The sequence below is a fragment of the Mytilus edulis genome, chromosome 14, assembly GCF_963676685.1.
Source record: "Mytilus edulis chromosome 14, xbMytEdul2.2, whole genome shotgun sequence".
Classification (NCBI taxonomy): domain Eukaryota; kingdom Metazoa; phylum Mollusca; class Bivalvia; order Mytilida; family Mytilidae; genus Mytilus; species Mytilus edulis.
Genome location: NC_092357.1, coordinates 1,587,440 through 1,609,048, shown reverse-complemented (window position 1 = coordinate 1,609,048; position 21,609 = coordinate 1,587,440). Strand labels below are relative to the sequence as shown.

The 21,609-nt window shown below is 32.7% G+C and overlaps 1 protein-coding gene across 1 annotated transcript; it reads right to left on the bottom strand.

Moving 5' to 3' along the window:
* Positions 1-8,418: 8,418 nt before the first annotated feature.
* LOC139503357 (uncharacterized) lies at positions 8,419-20,925 on the bottom strand. Its single transcript, XM_071293127.1, has 4 exons — positions 20,741-20,925; positions 16,863-16,988; positions 15,408-15,623; positions 8,419-8,720 (listed from the first exon to the last, which is right to left on the bottom strand). Exons 1-4 carry the CDS (start codon positions 20,823-20,825, stop codon positions 8,419-8,421), a joined length of 729 nt encoding a protein of 242 aa, XP_071149228.1. The 5' UTR covers positions 20,826-20,925.
* Between the last annotated feature and the right edge of the window lie 684 nt (positions 20,926-21,609).

Here is a 21,609-nt window from a genome sequence, read left to right as displayed (position 1 = left end):
TGGTGTACATGTCTAGAAATGTCGGTCTAAGTTTGGTGTACATGTCTAGGAATGTGGATCTAAGTTTGGTGTATATGTCTAGAAATGTCGACCTAAGTTTGGTGTATATGTCTAGGAATGTGGATCTAAGTTTGGTATATATGTCTTGGAAGGTGGATCTAAGTTTGGTATATATGTCTAGGAATGTGGATCTAAGTTTGGTGTATATGTCTTGGAAGGTGGATCTAAGTTTGGTATATATGTCTTGGAAGGTGGATCTAAGTTTGGTGTATATGTCTAGAAATGTCGATCTAAGTTTGGTATATATGTCTTGGAAGGTGGATCTAAGTTTGGTATATATGTCTAGGAATGTGGATCTAATTTTGGTGTATATGTCTAGGAATGTGGATCTAAGTTTGGTGTATATGTCTAGGAATGTGGATCTAACTTTGGTGTATATTTCTAGAAATGTCGACCTAAGTTTGGTGTATATGTCTTGGAAGGTGGATCTAAGTTTGGTATATATGTCTAGAAATGTGGATCTTAGTTTAGTGTATATGTCTAGAAATGTCGACCTAAGTTTGGTGTATATGTCTAGAAATGTGGATCTAAGTTTGGTGTACATGTCTAGAAATGTCGGTCTAAGTTTGGTGTACATGTCTAGGAATGTGGATCTAAGTTTGGTGTAATTGTCTAGAAATGTTGACCTAAGTTTGGTGTATATGTCTATAAATGTCGACCTAAGTTTGGTGTATATGTCTAGGAATGTGGATCTAAGTTTGGTGTATATGTCTAGGAATGTGGATCTAAGTTTGGTGTACATGTCTAGAAATGTCGGTCTAAGTTTGGTGTACATGTCTAGAAATGTCGGTCTAAGTTTGGTATATATGTCTAGAAATGTGGATCTTAGTTTAGTGTATATGTCTAGAAATGTCGACCTAAGTTTGGTGTATATGTCTAGGAATGTGGATCTAAGTTTGGTGTATATGTCTAGGAATGTCGGTCTAAGTTTGGTGTATATGTCTAGAAATGTCGACCTAAGTTTGGTGTATATGTCTAGGAATGTGGATCTAAGTTTGGTGTACATGTCTAGGAATGTGGATCTAAGTTTGGTGTGTATGTCTAGGAATGTCGACCTAAGTTTGGTGTATATGTCTAGGAATGTGGATCTAAGTTTGGTGTATATGTCTAGAAATGTGGATCTAAGTTTGGTGTATATGTCTAGGAATGTGGATCTAACTTTGGTGTGTATGTCTAGGAATTTGGATCTAAGTTTGGTGTATATGTCTAGAAATGTCGACCTAAGTTTGGTGTATATGTCTAGAAATGTTGACCTAAGTTTGGTGTATATGTCTAGAAATGTCGACCTAAGTTTGGTGTATATGTCTAGGAATGTGGATCTAAGTTTGGTGTATATGTCTAGGAATGTGGATCTAAGTTTGGTGTACATGTCTAGAAATGTCGGTCTAAGTTTGGTGTACATGTCTAGAAATGTCGGTCTAAGTTTGGTATATATGTCTAGAAATGTGGATCTTAGTTTAGTGTATATGTCTAGAAATGTCGACCTAAGTTTGGTGTATATGTCTAGGAATGTGGATCTAAGTTTGGTGTATATGTCTAGGAATGTCGGTCTAAGTTTGGTGTATATGTCTAGAAATGTCGACCTAAGTTTGGTGTATATGTCTAGAAATGTCGACCTAAGTTTGGTGTATATGTCTAGGAATGTGGATCTAAGTTTGGTGTACATGTCTAGAAATGTCGGTCTAAGTTTGGTGTATATGTTTGGAAGGTGGATCTAAGTTTGGTATATATGTCTAGAAATGTGGATCTTAGTTTAGTGTATATGTCTAGAAATGTCGACCTAAGTTTGGTGTATATGTCTAGGAATGTGGATCTAAGTTTGGTGTATATGTCTAGGAATGTCGGTCTAAGTTTGGTGTATATGTCTAGAAATGTCGACCTAAGTTTGGTGTATATGTCTAGGAATGTGGATCTAAGTTTGGTGTACATGTCTAGAAATGTCGGTCTAAGTTTGGTGTATATGTCTTGGAAGGTGGATCTAAGTTTGGTATATATGTCTAGAAATGTCGACCTAAGTTTGGTGTATATGTCTAGGAATGTGGATCTAAGTTTGGTGTACATGTCTAGAAATGTCGGTCTAAGTTTGGTGTATATGTCTTGGAAGGTGGATCTAAGTTTGGTGTATATGTCTAGAAATGTCGACCTAAGTTTGGTGTATATATCTAGGAATGTGGATCTAAGTTTGGTGTACATGTCTAGAAATGTCGGTCTAAGTTTGGTGTACATGTCTAGGAATGTGGATCTAAGTTTGGTGTATATGTCTAGAAATGTCGACCTAAGTTTGGTGTATATGTCTAGGAATGTGGATCTAAGTTTGGTATATATGTCTTGGAAGGTGGATCTAAGTTTGGTATATATGTCTAGGAATGTGGATCTAAGTTTGGTGTATGTGTCTTGGAAGGTGGATCTAAGTTTGGTATATATGTCTTGGAAGGTGGATCTAAGTTTGGTGTATATGTCTAGAAATGTCGACCTAAATTTGGTGTATATGTCTAGGAAGGTGGATCTAAGTTTGGTGTATATGTCTAAGAATGTGGATCTAAGTTTGGTGTACATGTCTAGAAATGTCGGTCTAAGTTTGGTGTATATGTCTAGAAATGTGGATCTAAGTTTGGTGTATATGTCTAGAAATGTTGATCTAAGTTTGGTGTATATGTCTTGGAATGTGGACCTAAATTTGGTGTATATGTCTAGGAAGGTGGATCTAAGTTTCGTGTATATGTCTTGGAAGGTGGATCTAAGTTTGGTATATATGTCTAGAAATGTGGATCTTAGTTTAGTGTATATGTCTAGAAATGTCGACCTAAGTTTGGTGTATATGTCTAGGAATGTGGATCTAAGTTTGGTGTATATGTCTAGGAATGTGGATCTAAGTTTGGTGTGTATGTCTAGGAATGTCGACCTAAGTTTGGTGTATATGTCTAGGAATGTGGATCTAAGTTTGGTGTATATGTCTAGAATTGTCGGTCTAAGTTTGGTGTATATGTCTAGAAATGTTGACCTAAGTTTGGTGTATATGTCTAGAAATGTTGACCTAAGTTTGGTGTTTATGTCTAGAAATGTCGAACTGAGTTTGGTGTATATGTCTAGAAATGTCGACCTAAGTTTGGACTGTATGTCTAGAAATGTTGACCTAAGTTTGGTGTATATGTCTAGAAGTGGCGACCTAAGTTTGGTGTATATGTCTAAATTTGTCGATATAAGACAATCAATCATGCTATAAACAAGGAGCAGAAAGCAGCAGGTTTCTAGGGAAGAAGGGTAAATTTCTTCTTCCTCTTCTTCCCGTTACGATTCGAACTCTATAGTAAAATGTAATTGAATCGGGCGCATCTTAAACACAAAGGAGGCCACTCATCTGGCCAAAAGTAAAAGTCCAGGGAAAACTGGATGGTATTTACAATAAAATATGATCTTAACTACATCTATGTGCGCTGGTTATCCTGCTGTCTTTTTCAGATGTGGCTGGATCTAGGGGATGGTATTCACTCTGGCCCTGAAGTTTTCTAGTTATCCGGACACCACTTCAGATTCGGGGTGTTTGTTCCATTCTCTAGTTGTTATTGGGAAGAATGAGTGATAGTACACATACCTCTTCACTCTAGTTTGTCTGAGTTTGTGGTTGCCTCTGGTCCTACTGTCCCCTGTGTAGTATTTTGGCTGGATCAATGGCAATCAACTGTGTTGGGTCTTGTAACACGTACAGCACCAGACTCTGTGAATCACAGACTGAGTTCTGTTGGACAGACACTGTTTTATCCATTCAACCTGGAAACCTCTTACTCCATAGTAATCCATTTTACGAAGAAGTCTGGCATGTGATACCTTATCAATATTAATGGCACAATTGGTCAATGGCATCATGTAATGTTGTCATTTTAATTATATTTAACATTGCTATAAAAGCGGGAGGTTTGGCTAGCCACAAAACCATTTGAAATTCAAATTATTTGAAACATAACAGGAAACATATATTGTGTGTCTGATGTTGCAATACCAATAACACATAGTATGTCTGATTAGGTGAAATGATTTGTTTTCTGAAATGCAACAGAAGTGATTGTCGGATTGTTAAATGAATTCAGATACTCAGAAAGGTCATTAGTCTTTGCTGTCACTAACGTCACTGTCTCAAATTAACAAAGAGTTTAGTTTATTAAGTGTAAAAAAAAACCTCAACAACAAATACTATAATATCATCAACCACATCTATATACTCCTTTAAATATTGTCCCAGTCATTCTTAAGTGTAAACATATACTAGGTAATTGTTCTTTTTCAATGACGGAAACTGCCATCTTTAAATCTCTGTCACTGACATATCATTTATTAATGTGGTTTTTTTTAATAATAAAAATAAAGTTGTGTCTCACTTACACAAACGTTTGCCCTGTTGATATTTCAAACCAGTTACTTTATCATCTGAAGTGATATACAGAATGTAAAAAAGGAATGTTTCAAAGAGACAACCCGACCAGAAGAGCACAACACAGCACAAAACCACTAATAAAACGCAGCGGGAAAACTCCACACTCGGAAACAATATTCAGCTGTTCCCTAAAACAATTATATATACTAATTCAGTGCAGATGGACACAGCAATAAACTCCTAAACATCAACACCAAGTAAAATTTAAAAACACATATGACTTACAAAAACTAGGGGTACCTAACTTAGGACAGGTGATTGGACTTGTGGCGGGGTAACATATCTTTTGTGAGATCTCACCCCCCTCTTAAAACTGCCGTTATACAATAAGGAACAAACACCCACAAACAAAACGCAGAGTTCAAGTATATGAGCAGCATGGACAACATTTGCAAGTGAGTTATATATATTTTAAATGACCTTTACTATTTGTTTCATCTTTATTCATGTTAGATAATTAATGTTAGCTAAAAATTCGAACAGATATAATGTCAATGGCACAAACCACTTTATACTGATTTCGTAATAACGATGCATTGCGTAATTATCTAACAATAAATTGATGCCTAGAAAACATGTTTGTTACAGTAACTTTACATTTGTGGGCGATGGACATCAGAAGGAATATTTTAAAAGATTAAAAGTCATACTATAGCCTAGAATATGATCGGAGTGGCAACTTTTGTAGAAGTTGAAAGCACCTGTCACTAGCGGGATCAGAACTCAAAACCTCTGAGATTTTTTATATAAGACCACTAGACTACTGAGGCACCTATGTTGACTTAGGTTATCATCTTAATTGAAAAACAAACTCAAAGACACAAATATCAAATCAAGTGGTTCTGAAACTGAATAAGCTGAGATAAAACCTGATGACACCGGAAAAAATATTCAGAGTCAGCGAAGAGTATTGTACAAAACGTTTGAATATAAAACATTTCTCTTTATGGATTCTGTAACACTGTAATTTTTTATCTGCAATATTCCTCCTACTATTTGATTTATACAAGCAGTAATTGTGTGCTCTTTGTGTTACTAATATTGTGTGATCTGACACTGAACTTCTCATACCATCGATCATATGTCTTTATTGACGTCTTGTAAATGTGATAAAATGGCTGTCCGACACGATGGCGTGATTGATGATCGTAGTTGTGTAGGGTTGATGATTAACTTTGTTCTGAACTTTGACGTATTTTGTCCGTTCCATTTCCTAATACAAACATCTCACTTAAGTCGATACTTTCGTTAATGGAATAGCAAAATACTTGAAGTTTGTATATAACAGAGATAGAGAGAGAGGGAAAGAGAGATATCACATATTTACATCATTTTACTTTGAATGTACAGCTTCTTCTGATTGGGTGACGTTGTTATGTCTATCAGCTCATAGACATAATTTTGTCTCGTGACCTTCACGTCCTTAACGTTTTTCATGGTTTACTCCGGTTTAAAATCGAATTTACAATGTGTCATAATTGTCTATAAAGATTAATAAAATTATGTTGGGTAAGAGGAATAGCGGTGACATACTGTTGCAGTTATGTATAAAGACCAAAATTCAAAGTCCAAATCGCATAATTTCAAGATAACAAAATTGTATCATGATTTTCTGACGATATACACGTCTTTTTAATATGATTTCATTGTCTACAAAGTTTCATGAAAGTCGGTTGTGTTTACTCAGATTATAGGAGGGGTAAAAAATGTTGTCTATACAATAGTAGAGTGTTTGTTATTCTTTTGAGAAAATTATGCATCAACTCTTTATGTTCAAGAACAAAATAAACGTTAGTCCTGTTGAACAGCGAAACTGACTAAACTGTTCACCTACAACCTTTTTGAACTTGCTGAACATAATGATGAACTAAGTCTTGATGCTGAATGGTGAGGCTTAAAGAAAAGATATATAATTCCGAAATAACAGGCATATATGCGTTTAAGTTTTTGCAGCTTTCTTATTGATCTTGATTGGTAAACATTAATGCATTATTGATGTTTTGTTCTTTAGCAAATTATTTGAAAAAGAACATAAGGGCACACTTTAAACCATGAAAAAGAAATTTACAACTGAATTTTGTTTTATTTTTTTGTTTTGGAAAATATATTAATATTTATGGTTAATGAATGTGTTCGAAATTTTAAAATGTAAATAAACGGTGATGAACATTAGCACGAACATTAGGAAAATGGTGATTTCTTGATAAATTTTATTTGACAAAATATAGTTTCCATATGATTTAAATTATTTCAAATAAAAACATCGTAATACAACAAAGAAGTGGAAGATACTAAAGAGATATTTAAACTCATATGTCGGTGACAACCTGACATAGGTCAGGGTAAAAGCAGAACAGTAAATAACACAACACAGAATTTCAGATTTTAATGTAAATAATTCAGCTATGACTGCAATGTGTGTCAACGTTTGCATACTTTCTAATTTAAGTTTTATTAGCTTTATAATGTTGTGCACATAACTACAATAAATACATTAAAAATAGACAAAAACACACAAACAAACAAAAAATAACTATATTTTGAATTAGATAATCATTTACTTCTTTATGGGAAAGTTGTTTAATTCTGTATAGTAAATAAGGGCAACAGTAGAATACCGCTGTTCGAAACTCATAAATCATTGAGAACAAAACAAACTGAAACTAAGGGAAACGCATGAAATATAAGAGGAAAACAACGGCACAACATAAACACAGAATTAAAATGTAACACACACAGAAACGAACTAAAATTTAGCAATGGCCGTTTTCCTGACTTCGTACAGGACAGTTTAAGAAAAAAAATGTTTATATTGTAGCATAAATAATCAGTTCAAATTAAACGTTTTGTTTTTCATTTCTACCTTTTATTTAATTTATAATGAATGTCATTATTTGTTTTTCTTTAAAAAAATTATACTAACTGTATGGTCGCAACATATGTTGATGACATCCATTTATCTAGTTATTGCTTTAATGTTTCTTTCTAAATCCCTTGTACTTTCACATTTTTACAACAAATGTAGGAAATGCTTTAAAAGAGGGACGAAAGATAACAAAGGGACAGTCAAACTCATAAATCTAAAACAAACTGACAACGCCATGGCTAAAAATGAAGAAGACAAACAGAAAAACAATAGTACACATGACACAACATAGAAAACTAAAGAACTTTAACTTTTACAGTTGTTTGAATCAAACACCAAATCCCAAATGACAAAAAGACAAAAGGAATCACGGATATCAAAATGATGGCTTTCCTTATTTAAGGACTGGTAGAAAACGGAATCTTGAATATAAATTTGTATCTTTTTACTTGGTTAGCGTCTGGTATACAAACTCTAAAGTCTGGATCCATTTCAAGCATTACTCCATTGTATAAAACATCTATAAATGTGTTAATCTGCATGGACAATTGTAAAGGTGTTAATCTATTGTTATGCTGTATACAATCGGTTTTTTTTTAACTGGGTGCTGTAAGTACATAGGAGAAAATTATTCTTATATTAAAGAAGATTGAGTTGGGTTTCTTCAACCCTGGAAAACTTAATATTTTAAGAGTATATGCATAGGTTATCCAAAGGGAAGTCATCCTTACAATATAAACTGATTTATTTTCCTCTCGAATGCACTGACTATTTGTGTTCTATTGTCTTGTATTTAGTTGTTGTGTCTGTGCCTTCAAAGCAAATCATTGCAATCATTGTCTGTAATGTAAACTCACATGCATGGGTCGTTGATTGGTCAAATAAGGTGTTGTATTTCTATTTCTTTGAAGATTTTAATTAGATACAATTTGAAATAAAATTCTTTCTGTACAAGCGACCCAGATTGTATGGGTCTAATATATATGATAATCAAACATTTCTGAAGCATGTAGCAGTTTAGTTGTTTTTGTTATACCGTGTACAGTCATCATATGTATGTTATCTAATTAGTATCGTGACGTTCTAATTGATTGGCTGTGTCTACAATAGAATCATCAAACATTGTTATATTAAATATTGTGGCTGTGTCATCTCCCCAGTTTTGTAAGCGAGCTCCCCAGTAATGGTTCATTCTTAGTTCACTCACATCAGCATCCTTACTTCTCCCCTTCTTCAGTTTATTATGATGAATGGCAACATATTTTACACTTTTTGTACGACAAATTGGTTTATCTAATTTATTTGCAGGTTTTGGAGTACGACGCAAATATCTCTTTAAGATATGTTTTTCGTCTTTAGGTTTTCCTAAGAAGAGAAAGTTTTTAACAGACCATTCGTTTACATCCGGATGTTTTTGCGAATTCATATGAAGAAAACGAATCAGAAATCTTTGTTTTTTGTCATTTGGCATGAATGGATATTCGTCCATATCAAATTGTATTTGCCATGTTGAGATATTGCGATAAGTCTCCACTGCATGTCGATAGGCAGTCATCTGTGTGTCTTTAACTGAATAAGGAAAGTGAGCATGCCAGTCGTGATAACTTACAGCAAAAGGAAAATTTTCAAAACACCAGTTAAGGCCTTAAAGATTCATTCTTAACTTTAAAATGATCATATAGATATATTCGCTCAACTCCCGCGTAAAGCATATAATCAATCCATTGTCTTAATTCTACTTTGGTCCATTTTGCTTTGTCATTGTCATATATTCTTACGAGAATCACTGCAGTTAAATAAAATGGAGGTTTACTTCTGTTCAAATGTCGAAGGCTGCCACTTTCTTTGTGGTTTTGTATTATGTCTGTTAACCTCACGTGAAAATAGTCCTGTTTATTATAAAACAGAAATCCTGATATTGATGAATATGCAAACACGAGAATACTCATACACCCAATTAAGGTTAATAAAAGTTTAAAACACTTACACCATCTAATCATAATTTCCTCTTTTTAAACACTGTAAAGGAAAATACACACACAAAATATCATTTGTTGAATGCACGTATACCTGTTCTAATTTTCACAGACTTATCAAAACTTAGCATATAATTTTAAATCAAATTCTCACCAGTTATGGCAGATAAAATATACAACACATACAATCAAAGGTTACACACAAGTGCCTCTATATATAGGGTTATTTATGACTTTAAAACATTATTATTCACAGATACAAGTCGCTTTCATTTGTATAAACATTTTATGTTACCAATAAGGACCTATAATATTCAAGATTTATGTTGATATAAACACATCTTTGCACCAATTTAACAATTCATTAAAGAAATGACATATAAAATAAAATATTATGACCAGGCCAGTAGTGATAATTGACAACAGTGGAAGTACTTTTGAAGCTTTGTTCGTGGGGTACCAATTTTCGTGGGTTTCGTGGTTGTTTCCATTCACGAACTCAAGTGTCTAACGAACTTCAGCAAAGTCAAAACACGAAATGCAAACTGTAACGAACTTAGATATCAATAAAAAAAAACTTGGAGTGCCAGTACTTGTATTTTTCATATATAAATGCAGAGACAAAAATATATTTTTTTGAAAATATATAAAAGTTATATACAGTATCATGTTCATATTCCATGCCAATATAGTCCAGCTGGAGACCAATATATTTTTTTGAAAATATATAAAAGTTATATACAGTATCATGTTCATATTCCATGCCAATATAGTCCAGCTGGAGACCATTGCATTGTAAACAATAAACAACTGAGATAATGCTAGAAAAAGATCTCAAATATCTAAGTTGTAAGCAGAAACTCTCTTTTAAAGAAATCATGATATGAAATACAAGCCCGGAAATATCGTATCAATTGGAGGATATATACACCGTAAGCAGACGCGTATGGTATGTTGCTACATAGAAATGGAAATATCTTAATTTGGAAGCTGAAATCATCTCTTCTGTCGTATAGTTTTGTTTTCAACCGACCCTCATTGCCAATTTCCAGATGTAGGTTTAGATATGAGGTAGACTTAACTGTATCTGTTATTTCATGTATCTCTAGTTCCATAGAATAGATGCGTTTAACATAGTCACCAAATTGTGAAAAATTAAGTTAAAGAACATCATCTATGTAACGTTAATGAATATTGTAAATTTCTTATCTGTCTTTTTACAAAGTTCCTGTCTAACGTCAGCCTCACAATAATAAAGAAACAAGTCAGCAAGAAGAGGGACACAATTGATTCCTATTGGAATGCCGACAGTTTGTTGAAAAAATCGTCCTCCAAACGTAACAAGCATGTTGTCAATCAAGACATTAAGCTAGCATCTTGATAATGTAAGTTTCAGAGAATTTTTGTGGTTTGAATCAGAGTGATTTAGTCTTTTGGGATAAAGATAACAATCAAAACTCTATGGGACTGACTTGATACCAAAATATTCCAAGATGTATCGCTACCTTTATAATACACAAAATAAAGTGCATTGTTCGTAACATTTCATACATTCTATCTATGAAAATTTGCCAGAAAGTGAGAAATTTAGAAAGATAAAACAAAAACAGGTTTGATCAACAATTTCTACATAAGAAAATGCCTGTACCTAGTCAGGAATATGTAAGTTGTTATCTATTCGTTAGACTGTGTGTCGTTTGCCTACGGACTTGACGTTTTGAATGTTCCTTGGAGTTCAGTATTTTTGTTATTTTACTTTTTATCAATGAACGATATGCCCTATATTCAAACACAAAATGTTAGTTTAAACATATTTATTTATAGTGGATTGGAAAATAAGTTTTGCAACTTATATTAATCCCTTTCCACTTTGCGGGTGCGAGTGCTGCCTTGTAGCGGCATTAGCCTACTCTTTTTCGAAATCTACAAGGGTGTCTTTAACGTGCAAGAGATAAGGCTCTCTCTTAACACGGGTCAGCCATTTATCGTCCCCTTCCGACGGACTATCATCGTTTCCTCAAGACCATACTCGCAAATGGTTTCAAGGGAGAACCGAAAATTGAGTTCCTGAAATTTTCATCCCAGACGGGAATCGAAACAGGAACCTTTGTGCTACTAGTCCGATGCACTAACCACTACACCACGGTTATATTTGTTACGAAATTTACATAACTTTTGCAAAGTGCTGGAAACTTATATATATTTTTAAAATCTACAATGCAAGAGATGTTATTCTGGTCGAACCATGAGATATCGCTCCGTTTATATCTTCCACGCCGTTATGTGTCGGGTTTTTATTTTGGTTTTTTGTGTACAAATGTTTATTCTAAGAATATTGGTAAACTACAGTTACTTCGAATTGCAAATCTTTCGGTTAGTTTGACACAATGTTGTTTTGGTTATTCATTTTATAATATGCTGATGAATTAGTATAGAATATTGAAGTGTGACGGTATTTACGGCGTGTCCTTTTATTGATATAGGGTAATTTTTTGTATGATCGGGGTAAATGTACTACATTTTGGCGAAATTTCTTATTGCTCAGTGGTAAATGATGAGAGAAGCCAGGAAAGACTTTTAGAAATATCAAATCACGATTCCAAAGCCCGCCTCTGGGTGCGGGAGTTTCAAGCTGTGTTGAATACCCGTTGGTGACCTTCAGCTGTGTTCTATCCTTTGGTCGGCTTGATTTCTCTTTGACACATTCCCAATATTTATTCTGAATTTCAAGTTCTGGTATATCTTAGCAACTGGGAGCTATAAACCACATATGCAGGAGCTGCTAGATATGTTGTTACATAGAAATAGAAATTTCACAATCGGGAATCATCACTTTTGACGGAAAGTTTTGTTCTCAATCGATCCTCATTTTAAATTTCTATATATAGTCAAGATATGAGACCACCTTCAATGTATCTTTTCCAATTCCGAAGGGTATATTGCGTTCAACACAATCACAAGTTATTTTATTTATTTTGTGAGAGGACATCATTTTTATAGCGGAAAGTGAAGTTTAAGAGTAATGCTACCCTATTTTCATTCTCCACAAGAAGCTCCTGTATAAAGTCAGTTTATTATGATGAATGCTAACAGCTTGTACAGTTGTAGTTCATTGGTTTATCTAATTAGGAAATATTTTTCTTTTTAAGTTTTGAGGGTTTCTTAAAAGGGAAAGATTTTCACAGACCATTCATTTATCACATTTTATTTTATATAATGATTCTATTGATCAATGTTCCTCTGCTTATACATATCTTATGAACTATATATGCTGCAGAAAAGAGAAAACATTTTAATATTAAAAAATACAAAATAGAGAGGGCAATTTAGTGTCGAAAATAGAAAAATATACAGAACAACGGAAATGTGTATAAAAGATAATGTAACGTGTAACCGGGCAATCAATGGATCCGTATCTGAATAAATCAGGATATCAAGTGTTCAACTCAATGTTTCATCACAACCAGATGTCCGATTCCAAACAATTAACACATCCTCAAATTGATCCACAACAAAAACTCTATACACAGCACAATGCACATAAATCAAAATGCAAGGTGAAGTGCCTCATTCACAATGCAGAAACACACTGTATCATAACAGAATATATATACACAATGTCACTTTGCAATCACTATGCAACATGTATCAGACCGATTTATTCACAATGTCACTTACATATTACCATGCAACATGCATACGGCCCTAAGGCTTTATAACACAATGTCACCAACATAATACTTTGCAACATGCATCAAGCACGTATCACACAAAACGTATGAACACACAATTACATTTATACAACTCCTATTAACAACGTCCACCAATATATAGTATCATCTTGTTAGTCTGCAACTAACCACAATAACACAATGACACAATTACACTTGCACAATGTTTCAATTCACAAGGATTATACATATAAACACAGCTGAACTCACGAACTAACTATCCTTTTAATTTTCCTCACAATGAATATTATCCAACTGGTAAGGTTTAACACAGTGCATTTTCACTAATACACTTCCACAATATAACAACTTGCAACACCAGCAAGTAAACACCTTGTATTCTGACTAATACAAATCTATGAAGTATTCACACTTCCACATAGTACAACTTGCAACACCAGCAAGTATACACCTTGTATTCTCATTTATACAATAAGCACTTATATATATCAGATTCACTTTATACATTGTATCACAATCACTATTGCAATATTCACATATAAATCCGAACACTATTTATATATCCTTTGGAATCACTTAATTCACTCTACTTACCAGTTGGAAAATAATCCCTGATGTTATCGCTTCAAGGGTCCACATATAACTAAAAAAGTTTCTCTGTCTTCAGCTGCCTTATATACTACGATATGGAACGGTCCATTATACTTGAAGGGGTGAAAATCAAGACTATACCAAAATTAGGGGTGTTTTAAGTAATAGATGGTGCTCCAACTATGGAGAAACTTATAAACATATAGAAACACAATAAACAGGGAAAGACAACTGGTGTTTCACATCAAAATAAATAAACTATGACCGATTTTCGTTACAATAAAAACAAAATACAGAAAAGTATCATATACCAAGGTCTATTCCTAGGTATAATACTGTGAAATTGTACCCCATTAATATAGATTTGAATTTCACATTCCAAAAAGGTGACATATACCAGCGACTATCTGTGAACTAGTAAAATTTAGAATGGAAATAATGAATATGTCTATTAAGAAACAACAACCCGAACAAATGGCAGAAACAGGCGACGGCCACCAATGGGTTGCCAACGCAGCAATAAAATCATCAGATTGTCTGCAGTTGGCTAATAAATAAAAATAGATACCAGGCTTACCAGTTGTGTTCGCCAGACTCACGTTTTTTTTTCAAGAAGTCTATGATCAGTGATCTCGAATAAAAAAAAGGCCAAATATTGACGGTATCATTTTGAAATGCCAAATATTAGAAAAGGTACGTTTTTTTATTTAACCTGCTAAAATACGTGGTCTCCAGTTGAAAAAAAATAATCTAAAACTCAAGTAATGTAACAATTATAAACGTTTAATTTCATTCCTCATTTGACGCCCATAATCTGATAATAATAAAACCCAAAAATAAGGTGGGCTAAAAAGGATAGGATCCTTCAATATGAGCCCCACAACGAATTTAATATTAGACCGTGAAAAAATCGACAGAAAAACATTTCTGCAACTTCATTCATAACATCCGCGTTTTTTACTTTGCTAGTTGGAATACCTCTGATTTTAACATCAGATGATACCAAATAACCCGAAATTATTATCAGCCAATTGTAGACGCTGTTACAAACGACTTTGGTAGGATAAATGTCACAAATATTTCACAGGTGAAAACCGCGTCATTTTACTTAATATTTCTTGCTATTGGGTAAAACTGTGCACTGGAAAATTTCTTGCTTTTGCGCAATATTGTGCAATTAGATATTTCTTGCTATTGTGCAATACTGTGCAGTTGAAGATTTCTTGCTATTGCACAATACTGTGCAACTGAAGATTTCTTGCTATTTCCCAATACTGTGCAATAGAATATTTCTTGCTATTGCACAAGACTGTGCAATTGAAGATTTTTTGCTATTGCCCAATACTGTGGAATTTTAAATTATAATAAAAAATCTATAAGTTTATGTTCAGATTCAGCATATCAAAGAACCCCAAGAATTCAATTTTTGTTAAAATCAAGCTAAGTTTAATTTTGAACCCTTAATTTGGACTTTAATGTGTACCAATTGGAAAACAGGACCAAAAATTAAGAATCTGGATACATGGTTAGATGTGGCATATCAAAGAACCCCAATCATTTATTTTTTTATGAAATCAAACAAAGTTTAATTTTGGCTCCTTTTGGCCCCTTATTCCTGAACTGTTTAGACCACAACTCCCAAAATAAATCCAAACCTGTCTTTTGTGGTCATAAACCTTGTGTTAAAATTTTATAGATTTCTATTTACTTAAACTGAAGTGAGAGTGCAAAATCAAATGTCTTTGGACAACGACCCCAACATGATACCAATATACGACCAAAAAAAACTTTACGATTGTAAACAAATAATGAAGCCTTTATGATATACATTATATATTTTTTATCTTTTGAATAAATTCCAACATTAACTGTTTTCCCTTCCATTCTGTTTAATCTACAGATACAAGTTAAGAAAAAACACATACCATTTTCTTCCTCTGCAGCCTTGCTTGTTGATGGTACTTCTTGGTCTGTACATTTCTTTCCAACACTGGTACTTGCTGATTTAGCTATTGAAATAAGTTTTATTTTTTTATTTTTTTTTAACTATAGGACTTCAGTTTGAAAAGAATGATATTGTTTCTTGTTATATATATATATATATATATATTTGTTGTTGTAATATATATTGTTTCCTTGTTATATTTACATTTTTATTGTATGTACTGTACATATTGTTTCCTTGTTATATATGCATTTGTTGCTCAATATTCATCATTTTTCAATGAATGAAGAAGGACTGTGATAAAACCTCTTTTATTAATTCTACAATGATAATAAATTTCAAAAGGTATTTAGTAGTTTTATTTTAAAAGAGTTATATATTTGCTGAATATTCATAAATTTTCAATGAATGAAGAAGGACTGTGATAAAACTTGTTTTAAAGCATTTTTAATTTTACAAGGATAATAAATTACACAAGGTATATAGTATATAAATGTACAAGTGTATATATATATATGTGAAAATGGATAGCAAACAACAAACCAGCTACTTTTATTTTACCATTATATTGTAATGTTATTATTGTCAGTTTAAACAAAATGTACATGTATTGTGAGCATTTTTATGTATAAATAGATTACAAATATATCAATATGTTTCTGAGTGATGGAATAGTTTATTACAGTGTTTACAGCTGTTTTGATATATCAGACGTAATGGACATGATTTACAAGTATGCCACTACCAATACCATGAATTAAATAAACAAATTAATAAAAAATACTATATATTAATATGTTTTAATAGGAATAAAAAGAACATGCTTGTGATACTTATGGTATATTTGGGTCATTACCAGTCCAATCATAGTAATACGAATTGCATGTGTATTAAGATGAATGTATGCCAATGTGTTAAAGCTCAGCTCATATATCATTGTATATAGTATTTAAAAGTGCTTTTGAATATAATTATATTATATTATAATGATTAAAGATAAGCACATATTCATAGATCTTATTTGTCATTCCAAGGTTTTGTTTTAAGTTTCAGGGGAGTTGCTATGAATGAATATGATATACTGTTGTAATATTATATTTAAAATAAATAAAGGGTAAAAGGGGTGCTACTCCTATAAATTTAAGTTGATCATTGTTGATATGCACATCTGCTTAGTATTTTCTTATTATCTATTCATGAAATTTTGTTTTGGGTTTGACAGAAATTGCAACAACAAGAACAAGAATACAGATAAATAGAATTAAGAATCTCAAATAAGTCTCTCCATCAATGCTATACATACGTCTTGGTTCAATAACCAAAATTTTTTCTTGTTCTACAGAACTTTCTTGTTCTGTCAATATGTTGACTCCATCTTTTTCCAAAAGATGCCCCTGCTCATTAATTAATTTTTGTAGATGCTCTGGATCTACAATGTAAGGATACATATTTTTAAATGTGAGGTGTTTTAGGTGAAACACATTAAAAATCAAAGAGCTGAAAGCTCTGAAGAAAAATGACGCCACTGTCTCTAATATTGGGATAGTTTTTATGCAAGTCTTGATTTTCACATACCGTAATTAGTTTAACAATGCAACATGTCTCGTAAGCATATAATTGATATTCGTATATGTGTGTGTGTGTGAAGTGAAGGTGACAACTGGCTGTTTTTTAAGACAAATGAATAGGTCAAGACTACCTGAATTGTACAAATAAATACTGTAGAAAGGCTTGTATATTTCTCACTGGTACATAGTCTGAATCCGGGTCCGTTCGCGCCCACTCATGTTCGCCCCTTTCACTTTCACGCCCTACATGTTCGCACCCGATCTTAATTGGTTTTGTGTTTAATAACTCTGTAAGCAAGTGTTTTCTTATTAGTATAATTGTTGTCATTGTCTCAAAATAAAGTGAGACAGCATTTTTTTTTGTGTTGAATAAATCTTTATCATGTTTTAGATAGCGTATTGTTAAAAATTATAATAATTCTTTCTAAATAAAGTGGTATCTGTCAACGTTTTATTTTGTGTTGAATAACAGTTACTCTTAATCATGTTTTGGTTAGTGTATTGCTATAACTTTGTTTCATTGACTTCTTTAGAAATGAAGTGAGATTCTGACTATGTTTTTTTCTGTGTGTTGAATAGATTTTATCATGTTTTGGTTATAATAGTGGATTGCTATATTTTGGTTCATATATTTTATTGTTTCATTGTTTCAGATGAAAGGGACCAAGCTGTTAAAAACAATTATCTTTTGTGTTTTTCCTTTAAAATCTTCAATGTTTTACTCATACCAAGCTATAAATACATTCAGTATTTACACCAAAGCAATTTAAAACAACAATCATGATTTTCCAATTATTCAACTTGAATTTGAATTAAAATTGGATGCGAATGAGTAGAGTGCAAAGGGACCTTGGGTGCGAACATGCGAGGTGCGAACGTGTAGGGTGCGAAAGTGTATTGGGCGCGAACAGACCTGATACCACATAGTCTGAACCCCCTTCTCCCACAAAATATTAAGTAAATAATCTTTTTGTTACTGTTATCAAAGGTCTAATGAAACTGAGGTAATTTCAAACATTTGTCAAAGAATTCAAGTCAAACCGGCACCTGGTTAAATTGGCACCTGATATAGTCAATTCATCACCCATGTTAAATATCAATTTTAACAGTATTTTAAGCAAAAAGAGTAAAAATAAGTAAGGGGTTGCCAGAATTTTCTTCAGTATTTAAGCAAAAAGAGTTAAATACTAACTTTCACATTTTTGGGTGTTCATGTACATTTTGTATATATTTATTTTTCTCAACTTAATGACTTTTTTGGTGTATTTTTAATGATATATATATATGAGTAGTCAAAATAATTATTACGTCTGGCAAGGCTTTTTTATTTTATTCTGGGACAACTTTCTATGACCGCAAGGCTATGTTAATTTTTTTCTGGGACGCCTTCCTACGAACTTCGTAGGAAGACATCACAGAAAAAAAATAAAATAGCCTTGCCAGACGTCATAATTATTTGGACTAATACATGAGATATTGGATATTTGTATGCATTATTTAAACCAGTTGAGAGCATTTTACAGGATTGTTTGTTTAATGCTTTTTAAACTTTACTGAAAAAAGACACCTTAAATTTGCTTATTATTTGGCATGAAAGTTTGATTTATTGAAAGGGACTCATAGTTTTCCATTTTATTTTAATAATTGTCTAATTGTTAAAACAACAGCTTGGGTAAGGGCTTCATTGTTTACCTTTACCTTTATACACAACAACATAATTTCACTTTGGTTTCGTTGTTTACCTAAATACACAACAACATATTCACTATGTACTTGGTAACAGTTATTAATTAATTGAATAGAAAATATTATAACAAATATTATTGGATGCCGAATTGACGTCAAATAGGTGCCGATTTGACTAGATGCCAATTTAACCAGGTGCCGACTTGACTTGTATGTTTCAATTCCTCTGCGATCGTTTGCGGTATTTTCTTGAGAAAACCCTATTTTCCACCATCAAGGAGAAGAAGAAACTGCTTGAAAATGATTCTGGAACGCTTCATGATTGTTAAAATAAGTTAAATTCACTCAAAAAACAATTTTAAAACTTGCGATGTTTAAACAGGAAGTTTCAAAAGCATGTGTAAAAGAAGAAATTAACCGGTGAGAGTGGAAATCCGTACATAACAGATATCACTATAGTACGACTTTGAAAGCAAAACAGTTCCATCCTTTTGTAAAACAGTCTTTAATATACCTATCACATTAATGTTTGAAGGGTCTTAAGCTTATTAAAACCATAAAAGTCGGTATGAAACACCAAAACGGAATGAACAATAACCGATTACGTTTTGTAGTTTACAAATTCTAAACTGGTTCCCGTCAAACTACAACACTTTGTTCGAGTGTAGTGGAATACAAGCAGAAACCAGTTAGTTTGTAAACTGGTTCCTGGCTGATTACTGCACAATGACCTCTCATGCATAATGATAACACAAGCAAATTCCAGTTTGTATAGAAAATAGTAAATACGAAACCAAGCGCGGTAGGCAGAGAAATGTAATGAAGTTCAGGTCGCCAGTAATGGAACAATGACTGCGTCATTTTCCAAAAATTGTTTATTATAACAATAAAAAATGGAATTCAAATATGTCAGAAAAATGTCTATTTTTTCTCGCATACGTAAAATTACATTACATTATGGCAAGTTATTGTGGTTGGCTTACATTTACAACAACATCATGTCATTTTAAAATCAACCTTCATTTAATTTCCAATCAAAAATGTAACATTAATGATGAAAATACATGGAGCTACAATGTACTACAGTAAAATGCATACAGTATATATATTTAAATAAAATAAAAACTCGATAGGAATTGTATTTTCATTATTCTATCAAAGAAATGTTATTATAGGAATTGAATATGGTGCATACATGTAAATTTGTTTTTTCCTGTCCTAAGTCATGTTACTGACGTTCAGTGGTTATCATTTGTTGATGTTTATTTTAAGGATTTCTGTTTGTTATATATAGACCGGATCTAGGCCATTGGTTGACCTCTTTGGATTGTTCATTGTTGTTTGGCACAGTCAATTTTGGGGATTTTAATAGCTTTGTGTTTAGTTTAAGCCAAGACTCTGTGTTGAAGACCATAATTAAATCTTTATTTGTTTTTACAAATTGTGACTTAAATGGAGAGTTTGGCCTTCGGGCTAGGGTCGAATTTACTTTTCAGTTAACCCCTAAAAGGGTTCGTTTAATATGGCTGTGTATGGGTTTGAAATTAAAAAAATTTGAAAAAATAAACCAACAAGTTACATGCTACACAATTAGCCCGATCTCCGGACTGGTTTAATTTTATTCAAACTTTCAGTTGGTTTGTTTTTACAAAATCTTATCATTTGCTTTTCATGTTTATGACAATGTTAGTCCGAAATTACTCTGACGTCCGACGGCTGTTTTGCCAGGCAAGCTGGGGCTGTGGTGGGACGTCAGAGTAATCTCGGACTATGACAATGTATGATCATCCAATCATGTTATTAGACAAACAGTTGGTTAATAATATTTTTCTGGGAGACAGCTTGCTCATTCATTTCATTGTTTAAAAAATTGTCAATATTAAGGTAAATCATTTATATAAACATGATTTTCCTTATTAATACTTACTGTCATGGTAAAAACTCATCATACTATATGTAGATTGAAACCTGTAATTTTGAAATTCATAGTTTAATATGGCCTCTGCTTGCATTGTCTGTTAGTGATGGATACCTTATATATTTAAAGAAATGAATTGACTTCAGTCTACTGTACCGGAGGCAGATGTCAGATGAGAAGAGTGCAGACGACAATGAAACAATTAGAATTCAAACGACGAAAAAATTAATCTATCCTTACATATCAAATGGCACCTCAAATTTATAACAAAAAGGTGCACAAACGATATAAAAAGACGATTTTTATTGCATCTCAAGCAGACGAGAATACTGTTACTTTCATTCATGTATTTCTTCTCTTCTTTATATACAGAAAAACATCAACTGGTTGATGATTACTTTCCGGCGCATGCCTGGTTTAACAATATTGTTAATGATTAAAAAATATATATTTTTGGTTTCTTAATAATTTTTCAATTTTTATGATACAAATGTATATGTAAGTAATATTTTTCAATTTTTATTTTTAATTTTTGGTATAAGATAAAAAAAAGATACATATTATACATGTAGGTGTTTGTAAGTGTCAAGGAGCATCTCTCTAGTGAGTTTCTCCTTGAAGCACTCAGTAGTGGTGCTGCAGGCTATTGGTTCTGGTAATTTGTTCCAGTCTTTTATAGTTTGGCAGAAAAATGAAAATTTGTAACTGTCATTGCTGCATCGAATTTGTCGGTATGTTTGTTCGTGGCTAGACCTGGTGTTTGATTGATTTGTTTTATTTGGATGAGCTTTTATGAATGGGCTGGAAAATCACAAATATGCGGCATTTTCACAAATGAAAACCCCCAAAATAACTCGGTTGTGTAATTATGTGTTTCC